This window comes from Ahaetulla prasina, chromosome 4 (assembly GCF_028640845.1).
Source record: "Ahaetulla prasina isolate Xishuangbanna chromosome 4, ASM2864084v1, whole genome shotgun sequence".
NCBI classification, from domain to species: Eukaryota; Metazoa; Chordata; class Lepidosauria; order Squamata; family Colubridae; genus Ahaetulla; species Ahaetulla prasina.
This window is the reverse complement of record NC_080542.1, coordinates 38,611,631-38,634,123: the sequence shown is the minus strand read 5'-3', so window position 1 is coordinate 38,634,123 and position 22,493 is coordinate 38,611,631. Positions and strand designations below refer to the sequence as shown.

General features: G+C 38.6%; 1 protein-coding gene across 2 annotated transcripts in view; it reads left to right on the top strand.

Annotated features, from left to right (window-relative positions):
- Nucleotides 1–21,200, top strand: part of TBX21 (T-box transcription factor 21) — a 53,884-nt gene extending 32,684 nt beyond the window's left edge. The window contains exons 2-7 of one of the 2 annotated variants that reach the window (XM_058183825.1): nt 12,561–12,715; nt 16,703–16,824; nt 16,966–17,124; nt 18,993–19,054; nt 19,556–19,741; nt 20,392–21,200. In XM_058183825.1, coding sequence (XP_058039808.1) covers nt 12,561–12,715; nt 16,703–16,824; nt 16,966–17,124; nt 18,993–19,054; nt 19,556–19,741; nt 20,392–20,455 — 748 coding nt within the window. In that variant the 3' untranslated portion in view covers nt 20,456–21,200. Of the gene's footprint in view, nt 1–12,560; nt 12,716–16,702; nt 16,825–16,965; nt 17,125–18,992; nt 19,055–19,555 lie in introns of both variants that reach the window. The other variant, XM_058183824.1, reaches the window with a different exon arrangement.
- The last annotated feature ends 1,293 nt before the right edge of the window (nt 21,201–22,493 follow it).

Here is a 22,493-nt window from a genome sequence, read left to right as displayed (position 1 = left end):
ATATCTGCAATGAAAAATAAACCCTATATTTTCAAATGAGTTTTAATGCCAACTTTTGATTTTAGTAGCACTACAGTATAATGTTCTTTTTGGTGATTTTTATAGTTAGATTTAAGAGGCAGACCTGGAAGAGGGATCTGAGAGAGAAGAGTTTAAAAATATGAAGCACTTTTTAATGAGTGGTGGACCCTAATTCCATCTTTTCTCCCATCTCGTCAAAGCCAGGAATTTTGATGGGCTACTTCTGCTTGAGATTAAATTTATTATTAAGTGAGATTAAAATGTTGATTTTGTTGGTTTCTGGGGAATTGATCTGTTGAGAACAGCTTACTTCTTTTGGTATGGAGATATTTCCTCTTTGGCAATTAGAGGAGGGGGCCAAGTCAGTGTGTTGGTAATTGAAGAGGATATTCTCCTCCCCCCCCCCCCCCGCAAAAAAAGAAGGTAGAAAAGAAAAATATTTCATTTAAATATGTACTATTTTGCAGGATTGAATTTGGCAGAACTTAATGTTGTCAGATAGATCCAGCTGATAAATATGAATTTTGCAAATTGTCTTCCAATTTTATGATCTGTTCTAAAACCTAAAATAATAGTTTTTTTAATGTTTTCTACCTTTTGTTACAGTGCAGCGGAAATGTGGTTTCTATGTAGAGTGAATATAGTACATGGAGGAGAGCCAGCTTTGTATGAAATTATATTCAGCTTCTTTTTCAAAACTCAGAATAGTTTTGGGTGGCCAAAATTACATTTGGTACTAGCTGAATTCAGGGGTTCTAATCTAACTTCACATTGGTCAGTTGCACATCAGTCTGGGCAGCCAAGAGGAAATACCTAGGTTTAGAATCTCTTCTACCTAGACAAATAGATTGCATTTCTCATTTAATGAATCATGTCTAAATCAATATATGCAATGCTGCCCAACCATGTAATTTCTTATTTGGGGGATACATTTCTTATTTTGTTATTTGGAAGGATAATTAACTTCAAATGAAACTCTAACCTGTTTTTTCTTTTCTAAGTATAGGCAATCCTCGACTTATAACCATAAGTGAGCCCAAAATTTCTGTTGCTGAGCAAGACAATTGTTAAGTGAATTTTGCCCCATTTTACAACATTCCTTACCACAAGTGAATCAAGTGAATCACTGCAGCTGTTAAATTACTAACATGGTTGTTAAGTGAACCTGGCTTCTCCTTTGATATTTATTTATTTATTTGTTTGTTTGTTTGTTTGAATTTATATCCCGCCCTTCTCCGAAGACTCAGGGTGGCTTACAATGTGTTAAGCAATAGTCTTCATCCATTTGTATATTATATACAAAGTCAACTTTATTGCCCCCAACAATCTGGGTCCTCATTTTACCTACCTTATAAAGGATGGAAGGCTGAGTCAACCTTGGGCCTGGTGGGACTTGAACTTGCAGTAAGCAGCTGCTGTTAATAACAGACTGCATTAGTCTGTTGAGCCACTAGAGGCCCTTCTGACATTTTGCTTGTCAGAAGGTTGCAAAAGGTGATCATATGACCATGGGACACTGCAAATTTCATAAATACGAACCAATTGCCAATCATTCAAATTTTGCACCACAGACATTCTGCCACAGTCATAAATGTGAAAAACAATCATAAATCACTTTTTTCAATGCTATTGTAACTTTGAACTCTGTTCAAAGTTACAAATTGTTGTAAGTTGAGGACTACCTGTAATTGCATATGTAGTGTTACAAGTACTCCTTAACTTATGCCCACAATTGAGCCCAAAATTTCTGTTCCTAAGTGAGATGGTTGTTAAGTGAGTTTTGTCCCATTTTACAACTTTCCTTGCCACAGATGTTAAGTAAATCACTGCAGTTGGTAAGTTAGTCACACTAACTTTCCCATTGGCTTTGTTTGTCAGAAGGTTGCAAAGAATAATCAAATGATCCTGGGACATTGCAACCATCATAAATATGAATCAATTGAATTGAGCTTCTGAATTTTGATCATGTGACCACGGGGATGCTGCAGTGGTCATAAGTATGAAACACAGCCATAAGTCACTTTTTTAGTACCATTGTAACTTTGAATATATGTATCTACATAATATGTGTGTGGATGATGGATATGAATAGACATAGAGATGTATATATAGATATATAGATATATAATTGTAGATGATAATCTATAAATCTAGAAATAGGGAAGAGTTGCTAGGTCACAAGATATCTTTAAATCATTTATATAATTTTAAAAATTATAGAGTAAACTGGGACCATCAGCCTTTTGATACAAAGTAAATATAAGTATTCTGAACCTCACTGAGATCATGTTAAAAAAATGTTTGTAAGAAGGAATTCATTTTCTTGAGGTAGGAAAGAAAAGATTAACTTTACCCTCAAAGATTGGGAATCTATGCCGTCCCAATATTGCCAAGTGGCAATTCTCAATTTTGGCAATGCTGCTGAATTACAAAAACAGCAATTACAAAAATCAGCAAAATCTGGAGTTCCTAGGTCCTCTAACCCTTCTCACTGGAAATACATATTGCAGTTCTACCACAAATTAAACAATACATGTAGAACATAGTGTCTAGACTGCTTGAGCTGATTCCAATACTTTTTAAAATTCATATATTATGGAAGTAGTGAACCATTGTGTTTGTCATCTCACTTCTTGGTGGTCATCTCTGGAATGGTAAGATGTACCAGATTTCTCTCTTTACTGTTGAAGCCAGAGTTTTGTCCTCAAAACAGAAAATTTAAATGTTTACCATTCAAGCTATACCAATGCCATTTGAATAAGTGCCACTTTGAATTGAGGGGTCTGATGGACTTCCAATCCATAGCCTCAGCCTAATTAGAAAAGTCTTTAAAGCAAATCAGAGAGCTAGAAAAGTTAGGTGTGGCCTATCTTCTTACCTATTGGTTAGTGGAACTCCCAGGAACTAGGTGATTTTTTCTAGCCCAGTTCATTGAATGTGGGGTGAAAGAATTTATTGCAGTCTGAACTAGTATAAAATGTGATGGATATGAAGAAAAACAATCTATATAAACAATCTATATAAACAAACCTTGAGGTATGAGTGGCCTATAAATCTTATAAATATATAGATAAATATTTGAATAAGTATTTATAGTGATGAGAATCAGTTTTTTTATGTATTATAATTGTACAAATGGGAAAAAGAAATTTTTTTTTAAGTGGTATTAACAAATTGGTTAGCAGGAATAATACTTTTCAATTGGATAATCACATTTATGTGAAGATGTGGTTGCTACCTTGAATTATCTAAGGGATAAAAATCTAAGCATAATAAATAAATACAAGTATTACATTTTTTAATTTAAAGAAGAAGTTAATCTGTAGGACATCACTTTTCATAATCAGATTGCCAATTGGATGTTTTTATTTACTATATTTCTTATTTTACAAATATCCTATTCCTAAGCATAGGAACACTGGCCAAGTATGATATATTGTTATTCATGTCATTATTATAATTTTTAGGATGACCTTTATTATATTTTAAAAAGCAAGATAAAACTAATACAAGTATAAGTCAGAAATCATAAGTTTATTTTTTAAAATGTAAAAATGTCCATAAGGGGTTTCCAGTCAGCAATAATTATAGATAATATATTTTCTCTGATCACAGAAGTCAATTTAGCCATCTCAGCAACTTCCGTCCTCTTCACCAATCATTTCTGCATTGTGGGTAATTTATTTCCATCTCTATATAGAATAATCTCAATCATTATATACACTAAGATGAAATAGCATACAATATACAAAAACAAGTTTCCATAGCCTTTTTCCCAATAGTTAATCCTTCAATCCCAAAAGAACAATCTCTGGTTTCAGTTGGGTATTAATCTGATTTTAGATCTAATTCAGGAAGGGACTGCGGACGTTATGGGCGTTACGGAAACCTGGTTGGGCACTGAAGGGGGGGGGGTTCCCCTAGTGGAGATGTGCCCACCAGGTTTCCGAGCATTCCATCAGCCGAGGGCCCAGGGTAGGGGTGGTGGGGTGGCGGTTATTATTAAGGAGAGTCTGGAGCCGAGGGAGACCACTGTGCCTCAGATAGCTGGGTGTGAATCCCTCTACGTGAAGTGGGGTCGTAGGACTCAGGTGGGCTTGCTGATCACGTACCTGGCTCCTTGCTGCGTGACAACAGCCCTGCCCGAGCTGTTGGAGTTGCTGGCCGGTTTGGCGGTTGAGACCCCTAGACTGTTGGTCATGGGGGATTTCAATCTGCCATCAACCGGCGCGGCGTCCTCGACGGCTCGGGAGTTCATGGCTTCCATGACAGCCATGGACCTGATTCAACTAATTGACGGCCCTACCCACGTTGGGGGAGGCACCCTAGACTTGATTTTTTTCTCTGGCCAGTGGTTAAATGATCTGATTTTAAATGATTTAGTTGTCGAACCTTTGTCATGGTCAGATCATTTTCTCCTTCGCCTGGACTTTCTGACCACTACCCACCACCGCAGGGAGACGGAACCAATGCGCTGGTTCCGTCCCAGGCGCCTGATGGAACCAGAGAGGTTCCTGATGGAGCTTGGGCCGTTTCCCGAGAATCTGGCCCACAACACGACTGAAGAACTAGTCGCGGCCTGGGAACAGGCCGCAGCTGGAGCTTTGGACCGTGTTGTGCCTTTGCGGCCTCTGACCCGGCGTCGGTCTCAACCAGCTCCCTGGTTCTCCGAGGAGCTGAGGGAGATGAAACGCCGGAGAAGACGCCTAGAGAGTGCCTGGAGATCCAGCCGCTCTGAGGCTGACTGGACACTAGTTAAGTCCTATAGCAGGACCTACCTAGTGGCACTGAGGGATGCGAAACGTTCTTATGTTTCCTCCCTCATTGCGTCGGCAGATAACCGCCCTGCCGCCCTGTTTCGGGTAACCCGGTCTCTCCTTCAACAGGAGGGGCAGGGGGACCCCTTACAAGGGCATGCCGAGGAGTTTAACAGTTATCTATACGATAAAATCGTTCAGCTTTGGGACGGATTGGATCAAAATTGGGTAGATCCAGGCGAGAGTTCCGAGACCCGTCTTGTTGAGGTGGTTTGGGATAATTTTGACCCTGTGACTCCCGAGGACATGGACAGGTTGCTGGGTAGGTTGAATGCCACCACATGTTTACTGGATCCGTGCCCCTCCTGGTTGGTGCTGGCCACACAGGAGGTGACACGAGGCTGGCTCCGGGGGATTACAAATGCTTCTTTGTGGGAGGGGATCTTTCCCACTGCCTTGAAAGAGGCGGTGGTGAGACCTCTCCTCAAGAAGCCTTCCCTGGACCCAGCTGTTTTAGGGAATTACCGCCCAGTCTCCAATCTTCGCTTCACGGCGAAGGTTGTAGAGAGTGTGGTGGCATGTCAGCTACCCCAGTACCTGGATGAAGCTGTCTATCTAGACCCGTTCCAGTCCGGCTTTCGGCCCGGCTACAGTACAGAGACGGCTTTGGTCGCATTGGTGGATGATCTCTGGAGGGCCAGGGACAAGGGTTACTCCTCTGCCCTGGTCCTATTAGACCTCTCAGCGGCTTTTGATACCATCGACCATGGTATCCTGCTGCGCCGGCTGGAGGGGTTGGGAGTGGGAGGCACCGTTTACCGGTGGTTCTCCTCCTACCTCTCTGACCGGACGCAGACGGTGTTGACAGGAGGGCAGAGATCGACTCCGAGGTGCCTCATGTGTGGGGTGCCGCACGGATCGATTCTCTCACCCCTCCTGTTCAACATCTATATGAAGCCACTGGGTGAGATCATCAGTGGTTTTGGGGTGAGATACCAACTGTACGCTGATGACACTCAGCTGTACTTTTCCACCCCAGGCCACCCGAGCGAAGCCGTTGAAGTGCTGTCCCGGTGTTTGGAAGCCGTACGGGTCTGGATGGGGAGGAACAGGCTCAAACTTAATCCCTCCAAGACGGAGTGGCTGTGGATGCCGGCACCCCAGTACAGTCAGCTGCAGATGCGGCTGTCTGTTGGGGGCGAGTTGTTGGCCCCAATGGAGAAGGTGCGCAACTTGGGCGTGCTCCTGGATGGGCGGTTGTCTTTTGAAGAACACTTGACGACCGTCTCCAGGAGAGCTTTCTATCAGGTTCGCCTGATTCGCCAGTTGCGTCCCTTCCTGGACCGGGATGCCTTATGCACGGTCACTCATGCTCTCGTTACTTCTCGCTTGGACTACTGCAATGCTCTCTACATGGGGCTCCCCTTGAAGAGCACTCGGAGACTCCAGCTAGTCCAGAATGCGGCTGCGCGGGTTATTGAGGGAGCAGGTCGGAGCTCCCATGTAACACCGATCCTGCGCAGACTGCACTGGCTACCTGTTGTCTTCCGGGTGCACTTCAAGGTATTGGTTACCACCTTCAAAGTGCTCCATGGCTTAGGACCGGGTTATTTACGGGACCGTCTACTGCTGTCTTCTATCTCCCAGCGACCAGTGCGTTCCCATAGAGAGGGACTCCTTAGGGTGCCGTCAGCCAAACAATGTCGACTGGCGGCCCCCAGGGGGAGGGCCTTCTCTGTGGGGGCCCCTACCCTGTGGAACGAGCTCCCCCCTGTACTCCGACAATTACCTGACCTTAGGACCTTTCGCCGCGAACTTAAAACTTATTTATTTCGTATGGCTGGACTGGCCTGATTTGAAAATTTTAATTTAACTTATGGGTTTTAAATTTTTGTAATTTTATGGGTGTAATTTGTATTTTAAATTTTTCGACAAATTGAATAAGTTTTTTAAGGGTTGTTTTAATATTGTATTTGTCTGTGTTTGTATTTTACTTGGTTGTTCACCGCCCTGAGTCCTTCGGGAGAAGGGTGGTATACAAATTAACACACACACACACACACACACACACACACATAATAATAATAATAATAATAATAATAATAATAATAATAATAATAATAATAATTATTATTATTATTATTATTATTATTATTATTATTATTATTATTTAAAATTCCGTGAATCAATGTGTGTATTTGAATCCATTTTTTTTAGTTTATACATCTACTAAACATGATAAAATGTCCCTTCCTGTGGTTCATATTTCCAACATAAATTTGAAGTGCCTTTATATATCTTTAATCTCTTTCTACTTATGACTGTATGACTGTAACATGTTGCTGGCAATCCTTATGATTTATATTGATATACTGACCATCAATTGTGTTGTAAATGTTGTATCTTGATGAACGTATCTTTTCTTTTATGTACACTGAGAGCATATGCACCAAGACAAATTCCTTGTGTGTCCAGTCACACTTGGCCAATAAAAATTCTATTCTATTCTATTCTATTCTATTCTATTCTATTCTATTCTATTCTATATGTTCTAGGCAATGTTTCTGGTGACATAAACCAATGTTATATCATTTTATAAAAATCCTCTTACAACAATATGTAATTTTCAAGTCTTCCAACCACATACTTTCCCACTGTTTCACCTGTATATTAAAACTAAAATGTTATGCCAATTTATCATATTCTTTTGCTTATTCATTTTTACTTGATAAAAGTTTATATATTTTATCAATTACATAGTTATAATTTATATACAATCCTGTTTCATACTCAGCCAAACAATGTTCAGAACCATATATTCTTTTGTTTACTTTAGATCTTTCTAGTAACTATTGATAAATATATTCATCTGCCACGAGTTGTTCTCTTTATTTTATTTTACATTCCCCTTGGCAAAATTCTGGTATTTCACAATAAATAAGCCCTTTTTTTTGGCCCATTGTTTCTTGTCTATAAAATGGTTCTTGTGCTGAGAGTGAAAAAGGTGTTTTGGAAACAACCTGGGTTTATATCTATTCCAAATTATCAATAAGACAAATCTAACATAATGATTTTTTTAAAATCCACATTAACCTTGACTTTGTTGTACCATAAACATCCATGCCACTCAATTCTCAGATCATGTCCTTCTAACCTCAAAAGCATTTTATTCCTCAGCTGAACCCAGTCTTCCATGAAAACCAAACAACAAACCTGAGTTAGGTAAACTCCTTTTTTTTTTGCAGCTTGTAGCACCTTATACAGGTAATCCTCAATTTACTACCATCCATTTAGTGGCGATTCAAAGTTGCAACAACACTGAAAAAAGTGACTTATGATTGCTTATTACACTTATGACCATTGCAGCATCCAATGGTCATGTGATCAGAATACGGGCACTTGGCAATTGGTATGAATTTATGACAGTTGCAGCATTTCAGGGTCATGTGATCACTTTTTGTGACCTTTGGCAAGCAAAGTTAATGGGGAAGGCAGATTCACTTAACAATCATGTTACTAACTTAACAACTACAGTGCTTCACTTAACAACTGGCAACAACAACAGCTGCGCGGGTGATTGAGGGAGCCACACGTTGCTCCCGTGTAACACCGCTCCTGCGCAGTCTGCACTGGCTACCTGTGGTCTTTCGGGTGCGCTTCAGGGTGTTGGTTACCATCTTTAAAGCGCTCCATGGCTTAGGGCCCGGGTACTTACGGGACCGCCTGCTGTTACCTTATGCCTCCCACTGACCCGTACGCTCACACAGAGAGGGTCTTCTCAGGGTGCCGTCCGCCAAGCAATGATGGCTGGCGGCCCCCAGGGGAAGGGCCTCCTCTGTTGGAGCACCTACCCTCTGGAACGAACTTCCCCCTGGTTTGCGCCAATTACCTGACCTTCGGACCTTTCGCCGTGAATTGAAAACGCACTTGTTTATCCAAGTGGGACTGGCTTAATTTTTAAACTTTTTGAATTTTAATAATTTTAATTGGGGTATTTTTATGAATTTTATGGGTCAAATTTGACGGTTTTAAGTTTTTGGCCATTTATTGAATATGTTATTTTAACTTTTGTCTTAATTTGTATATTGTACTGTTTTATTCTGGCTGTAGTCTCTGAGTCCTTCGGGAGAAGGGCGGTATAAAAATCTAAATAATTAATAATAAATAAAATAAAGAAAGAAAGGTCATAAAATGGCAAAACTCACTTAACAACTATCATGCTTAGCCATGGAAATTCTGAGCTCAATTGTGATCAAAAATTGAGGTCTACCTGTATTTAACCAGTGGTTTTTTGCCACACACGTTTTTCTGCCACTATTTAAATGGTAAGTTGTCAAAACAGGTATTGTCTGCAATAAAAACATCCTTGTAAGAAAGATATTGATTGTTATCATCAAAATCCTCAGCAATGACAGTTGTAGTTTCAACCATTCCATGTATTAACATAATTATTTTGAAATAACATGTTAATTCATAACATGTAGAAATAACATGTATTCTTGAAGATACCACATAATTTACTTTCTTCTGAAATTTAAAACCCAGCATATTCAATTCTATCTGATCTTCTATCTTCATATTATTTGTTAATCTTAAACCCTGCTAATGCACTAAAATATTTTAATTTGTCCCTTAGTGTCCTTTTAAATGATCTTCCAAAATCAATGTCAAGTTAGTTACGAAAGCCCTTAACTTATAAGTTTCTTTTTTAATCTTTATTTCCACAATCCTCTCATTTTATATCTCAATATTTCAAGATTAAAATAAACGAGAGGAGACATTGGGTATCCATGTGTTGTTCCTTTTTGTATGTCACAGGATTTTGTTAGATCACTAACAAAATCCTGTGATACTATGAATCCTCACTAACTTTTAGTAAGGATTCATAATGAACTATAGCCATCCCTGAAAAAAATGGGGATAGCATTGCATCTGAGATTGACAGCCAGACAAGGACTTCTTTCTGCCATTATTATTGGTGTATCAGTGATACTAGGAACCAAATTTTAAATTTTATCTTTTATACTAACTTTTTAGATCATTTGTCTTACATAGTCATTGGCCATAAATCAAACTAAACTGAACTTATTCCCTATATAAATTGACACCCGGAGAGGCATTAACTCTGACATATTCAATTCTACCAGAAAGATGGAAAATTCACTTCTAATTTCACTTCTAGAATGGTATTATTTGTGGGAATCTATAAATCTATGTTTATTAATTTATTAATCATACCTTTTGCCTTACTTAATGCTTTGTGCTAGTGAGTGATCAATGCACTTCTTCAAGATAAAGGTAATTCATATTAGTTTTCAAGTATTTGACAACTCAGAAATATAAGAGTTTTCTGACAATATATTTGTTAATCATCTATGGGGAGATGCTATTATATTTTTAATATAATGCATATGCCTACATTTTACATCATTTGCCATGTAGAGAAAGGGAAGCTTATCTATGACAATCAGAAATCATCAAATCTTTAAAAAATAATGAACAGAAAATAACACTTGTTATATTCATTTTATTTCTCAGCCCCCTCTTTACCCTATTCAAGATGCTCCTGTATTTCAATTTATTTATTAGGACCAATACTGCAGAATGTGTTTCAAAAAGTTGATGGCTAAATTTGATACTTGCGATACAACGATCTAATAAGAAATTATTTTGCATAGGTCTCATTCAAATTGATGGGAACTGTTTAGACAGGAGTTATTTTAATTATGCAGAAAAACTGTTTTGTAAGCAAGCACCACATTATTCAATGTCTGTATATGTGTGATTTGGATTCTCCATTCTCAAATATCAAACAATTTGCCCTGGGAATAAACTTCTCATGCCATCTGATGTTTTGTCCATCTGTCTTGAAGGGTTTTCTCTCTCTCTTTCTCCTCTTCTCACTTTCTCTGAAAATAGTAGCAGTGTCTATTTCTGAACCGGAAATGTGGCAGAAGGGGAATGAAAGAGGGAGGGAGGGAGGGAGGAGCAAGAGGGAAGTGGTAAGGTAGAGAGAGAATTTGCTTAAGGTCGGAGGGGGTGAAAAAGAAACAGAGCTGTTCTTACATCTGTCGCAGTCAATTCAACAGTTCTTCAGGAAAGAAAATACAGAACTTGTTCTATTCTGTTTGAGCTGCCCTGTTGGAATTAGATAAAGCTCATTGTGAATGGCTGGAAATTGTCCATTGGGAAGTAAATAAACCTTCCTAAGGCTAAATGCAGCCATTGAAAAAGCTGGAGGATGTATGTATTGTATATCCATGACCAGCAGCAAGAACAGATGGGAAGCAAAGGATTATTTTGATACAGGATGAAAATTTATCTTTTTCCTCTTCCTTTCTTTCTTGGAAGAAATAGTCTAAATACAGTGTTGGAGAACTTACGACACATGTGTCAAAAGTGACATGCCACAATGTTTTGGATGACTCATCAGCATTCAACAATACCTGACAACAGCTATTCTTAAAAATACACTTCGGAGGCTAGGGAGGCTATAAAAGAATTGTTGTCTTCCTGCATGATCTCCAGAGTCTTCAAAAATCACATGAGAATAGTGCATATTTTTGTGTGGTTTGCAGAACGTGTAGAGGCTGAAGAAGAGCATTCTCCAAAGCTTTTTCAACAACGAAGGCCTTGTGTGACCCAGAGCAGCCTTTGATAGACCATGGGGTCCTGTTGTCTCTTGGACAGCAAAACAGAGTAGCATTTTTGAGGGTCAGTAGTAATGCTAGGCCTGAAGTTTGAGGCCCAGACTACTTCTACTTCAGGCTCAGTATCTACATTGCTGCCACTACTGTTCAAGGTGGCTTAAATGTGGAAGGAGATAGATAATTGTTTCTCTTTAGTTTGGGAAGGAGGGTAGTTGGGGTGGGTGACATGCCACAGAGTCAACTTAGATATTTTCTTAATTTTTGATATGCCAAGCTCAAAAGATTTGCCCATACTGTTCTAACCAATCAATCAGTGAAAGATTAATTTTATATTTAAGCATTGATCCATAAATATTTATGTTGTTGACATATTTTGTTTATCAGCCAGCTTGTGATAGAATCTAATATTCAATAATATTCATTAGGATGAAAGGAAGTGATTGGTCCAAGATCATTCATCTAGTTTCCATGATCCAGGGAGGACTAAAAGCTAGGTTTCCTCACTCCTAGTCAAGCTCCTTAATCACTATGTCATACTGATTTTCTTATGTCTATTGGAGTATATCTGAATGAGTAATAATAAGTATTTGATTGATCGATCGATCGATTGATTCAAATTACCTTTCTACATGCAAAAGATGGATAGTGTGTTGGTCATATGTGTCCTGATCAGCTTTTTTTCATCATAGACACAAAGACATAAATCAGGAGAAACATAGACACTAAGTAATAAGAAACTCTAAAATGCAAGTCATGCAACAGTGTGTGTGTGTGTGTGTGTGTAATTGTAAACAATATGTAGACTACCTGTGGGCACATAGTTGGAAAGGAAAAATTTGGTGGGAATGCATATTATATGAGTTATTTTGCACAGTTAAGAGTTCAAATGGCAATAGGGCCAAGCAAGGATTGTATCACCTTGTAATTACTTTCTAATAATAAGTAATACACAAAGAAAACTGAAGTGTGAATGATTGCCATAACATTTTCTTTAAAAATTGTACCTTACTTGATTATAGGCATGTCTCATCATACAAGCAAAGAACAAACTGAGTTTGTGGAAAATATATAAAGTGATAGCCTACCTTTCTTTTCTCTCTTCCCCAATCCTTATTTCTACCTCACCAATTAGGAGGATGTTTCCATTTCTGAGTTTCAACATCTCCGGGCTGGATCCTGTGGCTCATTATAGCATCTATGTGGATGTTGTGTTAGTGGATCAGCACCACTGGCGATACCAAGGAGGGAAATGGGTTCAGTGCGGCAAGGCTGAGGGAAACATGCCAGGTATAAATAGAGAAATCCTCTTTCTTCATTGTCTCTTCTCTCTTTTCAGAAGAATAAAATTCCAGTCAGAATTCTAGTGTAGCAAACATTTAAAAAAAGGTTTTTTAAGTGTATGTGCATGAACTATTGTTTTATTTTCTTTTTTTAAAAGAGGTAATTACCACTTTAAATTAAATGTGAATGATTTCAAATCTAGTTTGGCCCCATACTATAAAATGAAAAATAAAAAATCAGCAATAAAAATATGTGCTTCCCATCCTCAGCTACTATCACTATTGGACTCATCCCTAGGCATTTATAGCAACATGAATGAGGAATTCCATGATAGTTTAAACTTCTAGATAACATATTCTGTTCAACCCAAGATAATAAAATAATAAAAGAGATGCATGAATCTGCATGAATCTGAAGGCTTTCTTACTAGGGGCATGCAGCATTTCAGATTTGAGGGGGACAAGGTGCTTTGTAGCACATAGAGGGGCTCCTGAATTGCTCAATGGCTACTCTTAATGGAGTCACATCTTTACCCAGGGATATGCAGTTATTATAGAAATGATCATGCATGCTCCCAAGCACCCATTCCTTTCAACATCACACAGCTCTATTTCTTAGCCTTATTATTTCTTCACATAAATATTCATTTGTGGTTCAATTTAGTCATGAATCTTCTATTTTGTATATAGGAATTTATAGATTTAAAAATTTTATCTATTGCTTTTCTACAAAGACTTCCCAAAACATTTACAGGTAATCCTCAATATAACCATAATGAAGACTGGAATTTCTGTCATATGTCATAAAAATCATCAACTAAGGCACCTAATTGAGGCATCAGATCAGCATGACTGATCTGATTTTATGACATTTTTGAGGCAGTTGTTAGTTACACTAACATGGTGGTTGTTAAATGAAACCCACTTGTCATTGTCACACGTTGGAAATAAATGCTGGTTTTCAGCAAAAAACACTGTAAATCATAGTCACATCGCCGCAGGATATTCTAAGCAGCCATAAATATGGGCCAGTTGCTGAGTATCCAAAATGTGACTGTGTGTATATGTTTGTGTGGGAGGCATTGGAACTTTGAATCTGGGTCATAAGTACCTTTTGGGGGGTCTGCTATAATTTTAAATAGGTGCTAAGCAATGGGTCATAAGTTGAGGCCTACTGTACCCTACTAGTAAGCATTAATAAATAACAATGAAATAAACCTGATGATGATGTCTGGAATGCACAGAAGAATTACACCAGCTGTCCCCAACCTTTCCTGCTTGGTGGAAATCAGGGAGGGGCAGGGATGGTTCTCTGACGGGCAGACGCGTGTGGGGGTGCTTGCACAAATGGAGCTTCATACACAAGCGCAAGCACCTGTCAGTCGCGGAAGAGGAGATACGCGCGCACACACATGCTTGCCTGCCGCTTTCACAACACGGTTTTGAATGGGCCGCGGCTCAATAGTGACCGACGTCCCCAGGGGTTGGGGACCCCTATATTACACAATTCCTCAGATACTAAAAAAAAAAAAAATGGTTCTTCTTATTACACTCTAAAGGAATAATATTTAATTGTCCAAAATAGGTAGTCAGGAGTGCTATCCCAGTTGGAAAATAGTATTTTAGATGGACTCTAAGGATCCTCAAAGCGATCTAAAGAAATTAAGATCTTAGATGGAAATTAGGATTTTGGAGGAAGCCCTGTAAGGAAGCAGTTATTTCCTGTCTCCAATCAATGTGACCAATAACAACATTCTGATAAAGCTAAACAAGCCTTAAAGGCAGGTGCTAAATATCAGTCATTATCATTTTGGGTAACCTGAAATATTAGGGCTCTCTTTAAAAAGAAAGCAATGCTGAAAACTTTGAATCTGGAAATTTTTAAAAAAATATTTTAAAGAAAATTTATATGGCCATGCAACTCAAGTCTCAGTGACTCGGGGCAGCTTGCAACTAAAATATTTAAAATGTTTCTTTCACCCCATAATACCTGCCCAATCAGTGGACCCCATTTTCCATCTCCTCAATGACAGAAGCTACAATTGTTCAGCAGGTCTCTATGGAACCATTCCATTTTCCTACTGGCTTAGAACTTACCTGGAATGCTGAGGTGGAAGGAAGTGGCTTTGTGTCCTAACTGGATTTCCTATTTATATAATTGATTCTTTAAAAAAACCTGTACTATTAATACTAGTCCATATATCATAAAATTATTTTAGCAGATAATTTGTAAATAAAATTATTTACGGGTTAGATGTTGTTTGAATTTCTCTGATTCAAATTAGAAAGTGAAAAAAAATTCCTATCATTGTTGCCATTCTACCATCCCAGTTGCATTTTCAAATATTACCCCAATTTCAAGAACCATTGCTCCATCTGCTGCCAGATATGAGGAATGGCACCCTAATCATTAAAAACCTATTTAACAAAATGGTAGTGCAGAAAATTTTTTAAAAAGTTTTTTTTAACCTCACCTTTTAATATTCTTATAAAACCTTCAAGATGGCAAACATAAATAATTCCTCTTCCTATTCATAAAGACTACTCATATTCCTAGAGACAACACAAAATTTATTATATGAAATAATAAATTAAAGATGTCTCTGACCATGTGCAGAGTGTGTTTCCACTGCTATAAAGTAAATTACTATAAACTACTGCTATAAAGTAAACTACTTGACCTGATTGTTCAGTGGATTTGAGATTTAGAGATTAAGAATTTATGATAGAACAAACCAGGAGTCCCCAAATTCTTCTGCTCATCAACCCCTTCAGATTGTCCATTAATCCCTAAATGTTTACTATATAAAAATAATTTATTAAATATTACTTTAGTAATACAGATAGTCCATGACATACAATCATTCATTTAGTAACTGTTCAAAATTACACTGGCACTGGAAAAAAGTGAATTGTGACCAATATTTCCATTTACAATTACTGCAGCATCCCCATTATCAAAATTTGGATGCTTAGCAGATATTTACAACATGGTTATATGATCACCATTTGCGAAAGTTGACTTCCAACAAGCAAAGTCACTGTGGGAAACCAGATTCCACAATGATATTCACTTCAGTATAACAGTGATTCATTTAACATGGCAAGAAAGGTCATAAAATCAGGCACAACTCACTTAACAACTGCCTTGCTTAGCAAGTTCTGACCCCAATTGTGGTCCTAAGTCAAGGACTTTCTGTACTACAAATAACCATAAAAGACAATAACAACAATAATAATTTCATTAAAAGTAAGTAATTTTTAAAATATGAAAAACATTTTAATGTTGATATCATTAATGGGAAAGTTGCATCTGACAAGCATCAACAAAAGCAGATTCTAATAGTTAAAAATTGGTGAATTTTAGTTATAAATCATCATCTTCTACCTGGTTTGGACTGTTCCTATTCACTACCAGCCATTTATCGATCCCTTGGATAGTCCCATCAACCTTGGGGGATCAATATTGACCACTTTGGGGCACCCTGGACATAGTTTTGCACATTTAGGAACCATTCTTATCCTAATTGTTTGTACAGCAGGTAACATATCTTGATTTCAAAACATAATGCTTTACCTTAAAAATTATAATCTGTGACTATGTTGTAAAATGAGATGGGTTTAGGGTAATGTCTGTTTATTAGAATCCTCTCGGCCCAAGAAACTGACTAAAGAAGATGGCATGTTTATAGGATTTCACACTCTGGATTATTCTATTTGTAGGCAGGGTCATAGTTTGAAATATGATCTGGTAGTCTATATATGACTGTTCTCCTTATCCCACTCCTATCAAAACACACATCTCCGTCATATAATTGTCATATTTCCTGCTAAAAAATTGGGAACTGTTTTCAGGAACAGACCAAGCAAAATTTAGCAAGAATAGTTGGTCTGAAGTGGCTTCAAGTAAGTTTATTTACTTAATAGTTTAGTGTGTACTTTCTCCATACTTAAATTGCAAGATACTTAACTGGAAATGCCATCCTTCTGGCAGGGAATCGGACATATATGCATCCAGATTCTCCCAACACTGGAGCTCATTGGATGCGACAGGAAATTTCCTTTGGGAAACTGAAGCTCACCAACAATAAAGGAGCATCAAACAATATCACCCAGGTAATGGGGTTCCTGAATCTGGATTTTATCCATCCCATTAACATTGCTATTAGAAAATTCAGGATTGTTATTGGGATGGAATATGTTCAGCTGCAATTCACAGATCATGTATGAATGAATTGTGTCCTGTGTATTTGGCAGATGATTGTATTGCAGTCCTTGCACAAGTATCAGCCTCGCCTGCATGTTACTGAGGTCAAGCAAGGCGAAGTGGACGAGGTGCATCCTTCAATCTGCACTCAGACCTTTACTTTTCCAGAGACTCAATTCATCGCGGTTACTGCGTACCAAAATGCTGATGTAAGTTTACATGAGAAGTGGAATTGCCCCCTTTTACTCTTCATATGGCAGAAGGATAAGAAGATGGTGGCAAAATATTTAGTTGTCTATTTATGGTATTTCTATCCCACCATTCCTATAAAACTTCATATGCTCCTGGCTTCCCACCCCCATTTTATCCTTAAAATATCCGACCCGTACGCTCGCACAGAGAGGGCCTTCTCAGGGTGCCGTCCGCCAGACAATGTCGGCTGGCGGCCCCCAGAGGAAGATCCTTCTCTGTGGGGGCCCCTACTCTTTGGAATGAACTTCCCACTGGTTTACGTCAAATACCTGACCTTCGGACTTTTCGCTGCGAACTGAAAACATATCTATTTGTTCGTGCGGGGCTTTCTTAAACTGTCTAGTTTTTAAATTCTAAATTTCTTTTTAGTTTTAATTTGGGTTTTTTTAGATTTTTAACTATTTTAATTTCGGCCACACTGTATAATAAGTTTTTTAATTTATTTTAACTGTACATTGTTTCTTTTTACTTTGGCTGTACACCGTCCTGAGTCCTTCGGGAGAAGGGTGGTTTATAAATCTAATAAAATAAATAAATAAATTATGATATTTTTTATGAGGGATTTTAGGCCTATACATGGAAATGGGGTCATTTGTCTCACTTTATTTAGCAACCAGAATTGGGATCAGCAAATTGGTCATTGAGCAAAGCAATTGCTAAGTGAAATAGTAAATGGGCTTATAATCTTACTAAAGCTTTCCTTTGGTTCAAAGGGAGGGTGTGTTGTAAACTTACTTTTTCATCACTATCATAACTGCAAACAGTTGCTAAATGAGACAGTCACTAAATGAGGATTATTGTATTGAGTGCCATGACTAAGGTAGAATCTTAACCTAGATCTCCCTAGTCTTAGTCTAATCTTCTAACCACCACATCACAGACTGGCTCAGGGAACTTAATAGTTAAAGTAGCTCAGTAAGGGAAAGTTGTTTTTTAACTATCACCCTGTTAATAAATATCCTCTTGGCAAGAACACATCAGCTAATTTAGAAAAGAAAAAGACAACAGTGTTTGCAGGCAAAGAATTAAAATTCCCTGAAATAACACAAGGATCATCATGTCATAGCATACAATAATTATTTATTTTTGACACCATTGTTCCCATCATTATATAGTGGATTTCGGTATAATACATATAACATGGTAAAAAGAAACCCCTGTGGAATTTACCCCATTTTATGTTGCCACTTATAGAGGGCAATGTTCATCTCCATTTCAAGACCATTGCACCAAAGACATTTTCATAGTCAGATGGCCAGCATGAAGTCACAAAATGCTGTTATCTTTCCACTCAAGTGGTACCTATTTATCTACTCACATTTGCATGCTTTTGAACTGCTAGGTTGGCAGGAACTGGGACAGGGACGGGAGGTCACCCCATCGCATGGCTCTCAAAGCTGACTGTCAGTTTTCCAGTTGACAAGCCCAGTGCCTTAACCACTGAGCCATTGTGCTGCTCCATGAGAGCCAAAATAATAGTAACTATAGTAGTAGTAGTAGTAATAGCAATAGTAGTAGTATACCCAGGATCTTGGGAAGGATTTGATTAGTGGATACAAATGCTAAATCCATTTTAAACATCTGGTTAACTATATGACGAACCATAATAATAATAATAATTCATAAATTGAGCAGATGAGATGAGATAGCTAAACTCATTCCTTTCTGTTATTATGATACAAATCTTATATCTTATCATCTCATATTATATTTAATATAATTAATATTACAATACGTTACACTACTATATTACATTACATGATGTTATATTGATAATAAAATTTATAGCTACTATTTTCTCACTTTTTCCCTGATTTTTTTCTAGATCACTCAGCTGAAAATAGACCATAACCCTTTTGCTAAAGGCTTCCGTGACAATTTTGATACGTAAGACTATTGCACTTTCTTTCAATTTCTTAATGTATTCATTAACATTTCAGGATCCCTTGTATTCTATTTGACCATAATACCTTCTTCCTCCTCTAGGTGTGTTACCAATTTAATCATTGCATAGTTAAAGAGCTATGCCAAACTGTAGTTTGATATGGTTTCTTAATTGCACAGTAATTAATATATTAGATGGGTTGCAATGGGGAGATAGCAAACAAAAATAGCAATGGATAATCTGGTATTCTCCAGAGATCTGAAGATATAGCACCCATAATCCTTGATTATTAAATTATGCTACCTGGAATATATATATGCTGTATGTGGAGGACACCCAACTGTCCATCCTAGAGCAGGACAAACAGGTACCATGACTTGAAATAAGCTCTTCAATCCACTCTAGTGCCCAAGAATGATTGTGTTTCCTAACTATCTGGTTAGGAATTCCTTGTCTCACACCCATTTGCTGTTTTTTTCTCTCCATTCTCCACCCTTTGACAGGATGTATACCACAACCGAGGGAGAGCGCACAACCCCATCTCCACCCAGTGTGGCCAGCTGCCAGCAGCTCCTGTCAGGCAGCCGGTTCCAGCCTTACTTGCATGACCAGTTTCCACTGCCCCAGAGCCGCTTCTTCAATCGGGAATGTGTCCCACTCCCTCTGCCACCCAAGGATCCTTCCCACTGGTATTTTGCTTCACAACAGCCTCCCCCTGCTCCCCTGGAATATGGTGCCTATGAGGGAGACTTCCGAGGGAACAAATTTATGCCCTATGGGGTAAAGCCATTTGCTCTCCAGCCGGCCTCCCATTCCTCCTTGCCCTACTATCAGGACCACCCATTTGGTCCTTCTCCTGCATGGAGTTCGCCACCTCAGTACCACCATCCCAAGCCCAATCCAGGGCCTCTGAGCTGGTTCCGGTCCATGCGGGATTTGCAGGCCTTGCCTGCTGGCGAGGAGAAAGGGAAGGACAATGAGGGCTGGGCTGAACCAGGCTCAGTGAAGTCTGCAGATTCTTCAGACTCTGGCTTATACGAAGCTGAGTGTAAGCGTCGCAGAGTGTCTCCATATGTTTCAAGTGCCGAAAGCTCCCCACCTCTCCGCAATGGGGAGCTCTATGACAAAGAAGGTGGTGGGGACAGTGGTTATTATGGGTTCTATGGCAACTAAGAGAAGTCAGAGAAGTGTAATAGCAAAGGATGGGGGGTTCATATCAGAGGTACCCTGTAAGATGCATCTCTTTGTGGGGAATAGTCCACTCCTCCATGGGCAGTGCCAAAAGTATCGCTAAGTCATAGAATGAGGTTCTTTGTAATCACACTTCTTTATTCTACAGTTTCCAGGTGGTAGTCTTCTGGTGTAAAACATGCATTCATTGCGACATTTGTGGATCTAAGTGATGCAAGCTTTCATGGTGAGCCCAGATCTTGGCTCTTGGATTCCCTTATATTCATGTATAAGAGCTTTTGCTTGTGTGTGGCAAATGGCAAGGACAGACATACTCCAGTAGAAATGCATCAACGCAACACATCTGCAGGTTCTCTTCACATATTGTAGCTATTTCCAATTTTGCTTCCAAGCTCTGCCATTCCTACATATTGTTGAGCAATGAGAAACAATTTTATCTTCTTAAATGCATTGAAATGTTTAGCAAATATTAACATGTGAAATTCAACATGGAGAGAGATCTGATAAACTCATACGTGCACAAATACTTCTTAATTCTGAAGTGCATGCCATAATGCTACATGTCAGCTTGCTGGTTTCAGTTGTTCTGATCTACTAGAGATTGGTGCAGCAAAGTAGGTCTCAATTTAAGTATCACCTGCTGAATTGGAAACCATGAGCATAACTAAGCTCTGCATCTGTCTGAGGATGCAAACTCTCTGCAGCACTTTGCTTTAAAAGAGATATGCATTTTGTGCCTTTGAATGAGTACAAACAGACCTCTTCTTGCACAGCTAGTAACATATCAATGTCTTTATCATAACTAAATTTAGGATAATGTAATTACACTCTAGTCTCTACCTATCTATCCTTAAAATCCCCACAATCCATTAAATATCATTGGGATTATCATGGATAGAAAAACTGATTTAAAATTATGGCAAGCAATTTGGAATTTGGAAAAATGTTTTTGGTCCATTTTATTTCAATTCTGCATGCTTGCTTTCAAAATCAAGGTTCTTTTGGTCCAATCCACCCAGGGATTGGTAACCTCAAGTGTCTTTTTGATAGAGCTCAGCATATACTGATCGCATACAGATATGCTGTGTTCTCATTGCTTTGCGTTCACTTGGATGGTTGCTTGAATTAAAGAAGTCAGCCTTTTATTGAGTATATGAAAGGAAGAAATGTATCCCCCCCAAAATAGAGGATGGTGTAGATACACAAATTCATGTAGACCCAAATTTGGCAACCAATACAAATAGAATGCAATATATCATAAAATACTGGGGAAAACTTTGACCAGTACATCAATATGCTATATACAAAGATTGTGTTGTTGTTTGGCAATTTTAATGCCCTTGTTATCCCTTTGACAATTTAAAAAAAAATTAAACTAGATTTTAGTTGTACTTCCTTTCAAACAGAAGAGGATAAGATTGCAGTTACAGCCTACATATGCAAAAACCATAGGTTACAGTAATAATTTCCTCATTGTTGTCATTGAACACTATCTCTCTAATTATGAACTAGAAATAACAAAACTTGTTTTGTGGCAAAACCAACCAACCAATCAACCCTGAATCAAGAGTAGCTGAACCTGAGAGATGGGTCTTTATGCACAAGCTTATTCCACTTAATAATCCAGTGCATTGACTCCTTAGTCATGTAAAGAAATCAGAAGTTTAGCGAGTTCTGGGATTCATAACTCAGCTGTAGGATAAAACCTATACAGGTATGCAAATATGTATTTTCTGCTGTGCATACTTGGGCAGTATGGACAATGCTGAAGTTCTTTGAGATTCTGGGACTGTTTCAAATGTAAAGTCAAAGAAGATTTTGTACTATGACTCCATTCTAAATATCCTAGCACAGAGTCCCCAACACTTGGATCACAGCCCATTCAGAACCAGGCTGTTCAAGACACAGGTGAGGATGCATGCATGCAGCTCCACTCACACAAGCAGCAGGTGCTGGCATTCGCGTGCAAAGCTCCATTTGTGCGAGCAGCAATGCATGCGCTCCCTTCTCCTACTGCCTGCCCTAGGCCACCAAGCCAGAAAGTTTGGGGACCACTGTTCTAGGAAGCAAAGTATTGCTGGAAAAAGTCATGCACCACAAATTCCTTTCTAATGGACAGATGTGACACACCTGAATTCTAAAGAATTGAACAAGTTGTTCGTAGGTCTCCTACACTGCAAATCCTTGCTGCCATTTTTGCTTGCTATTTAATGTTCCAGTCCACAGAGTTCAATCACAGAGAAGCACGAA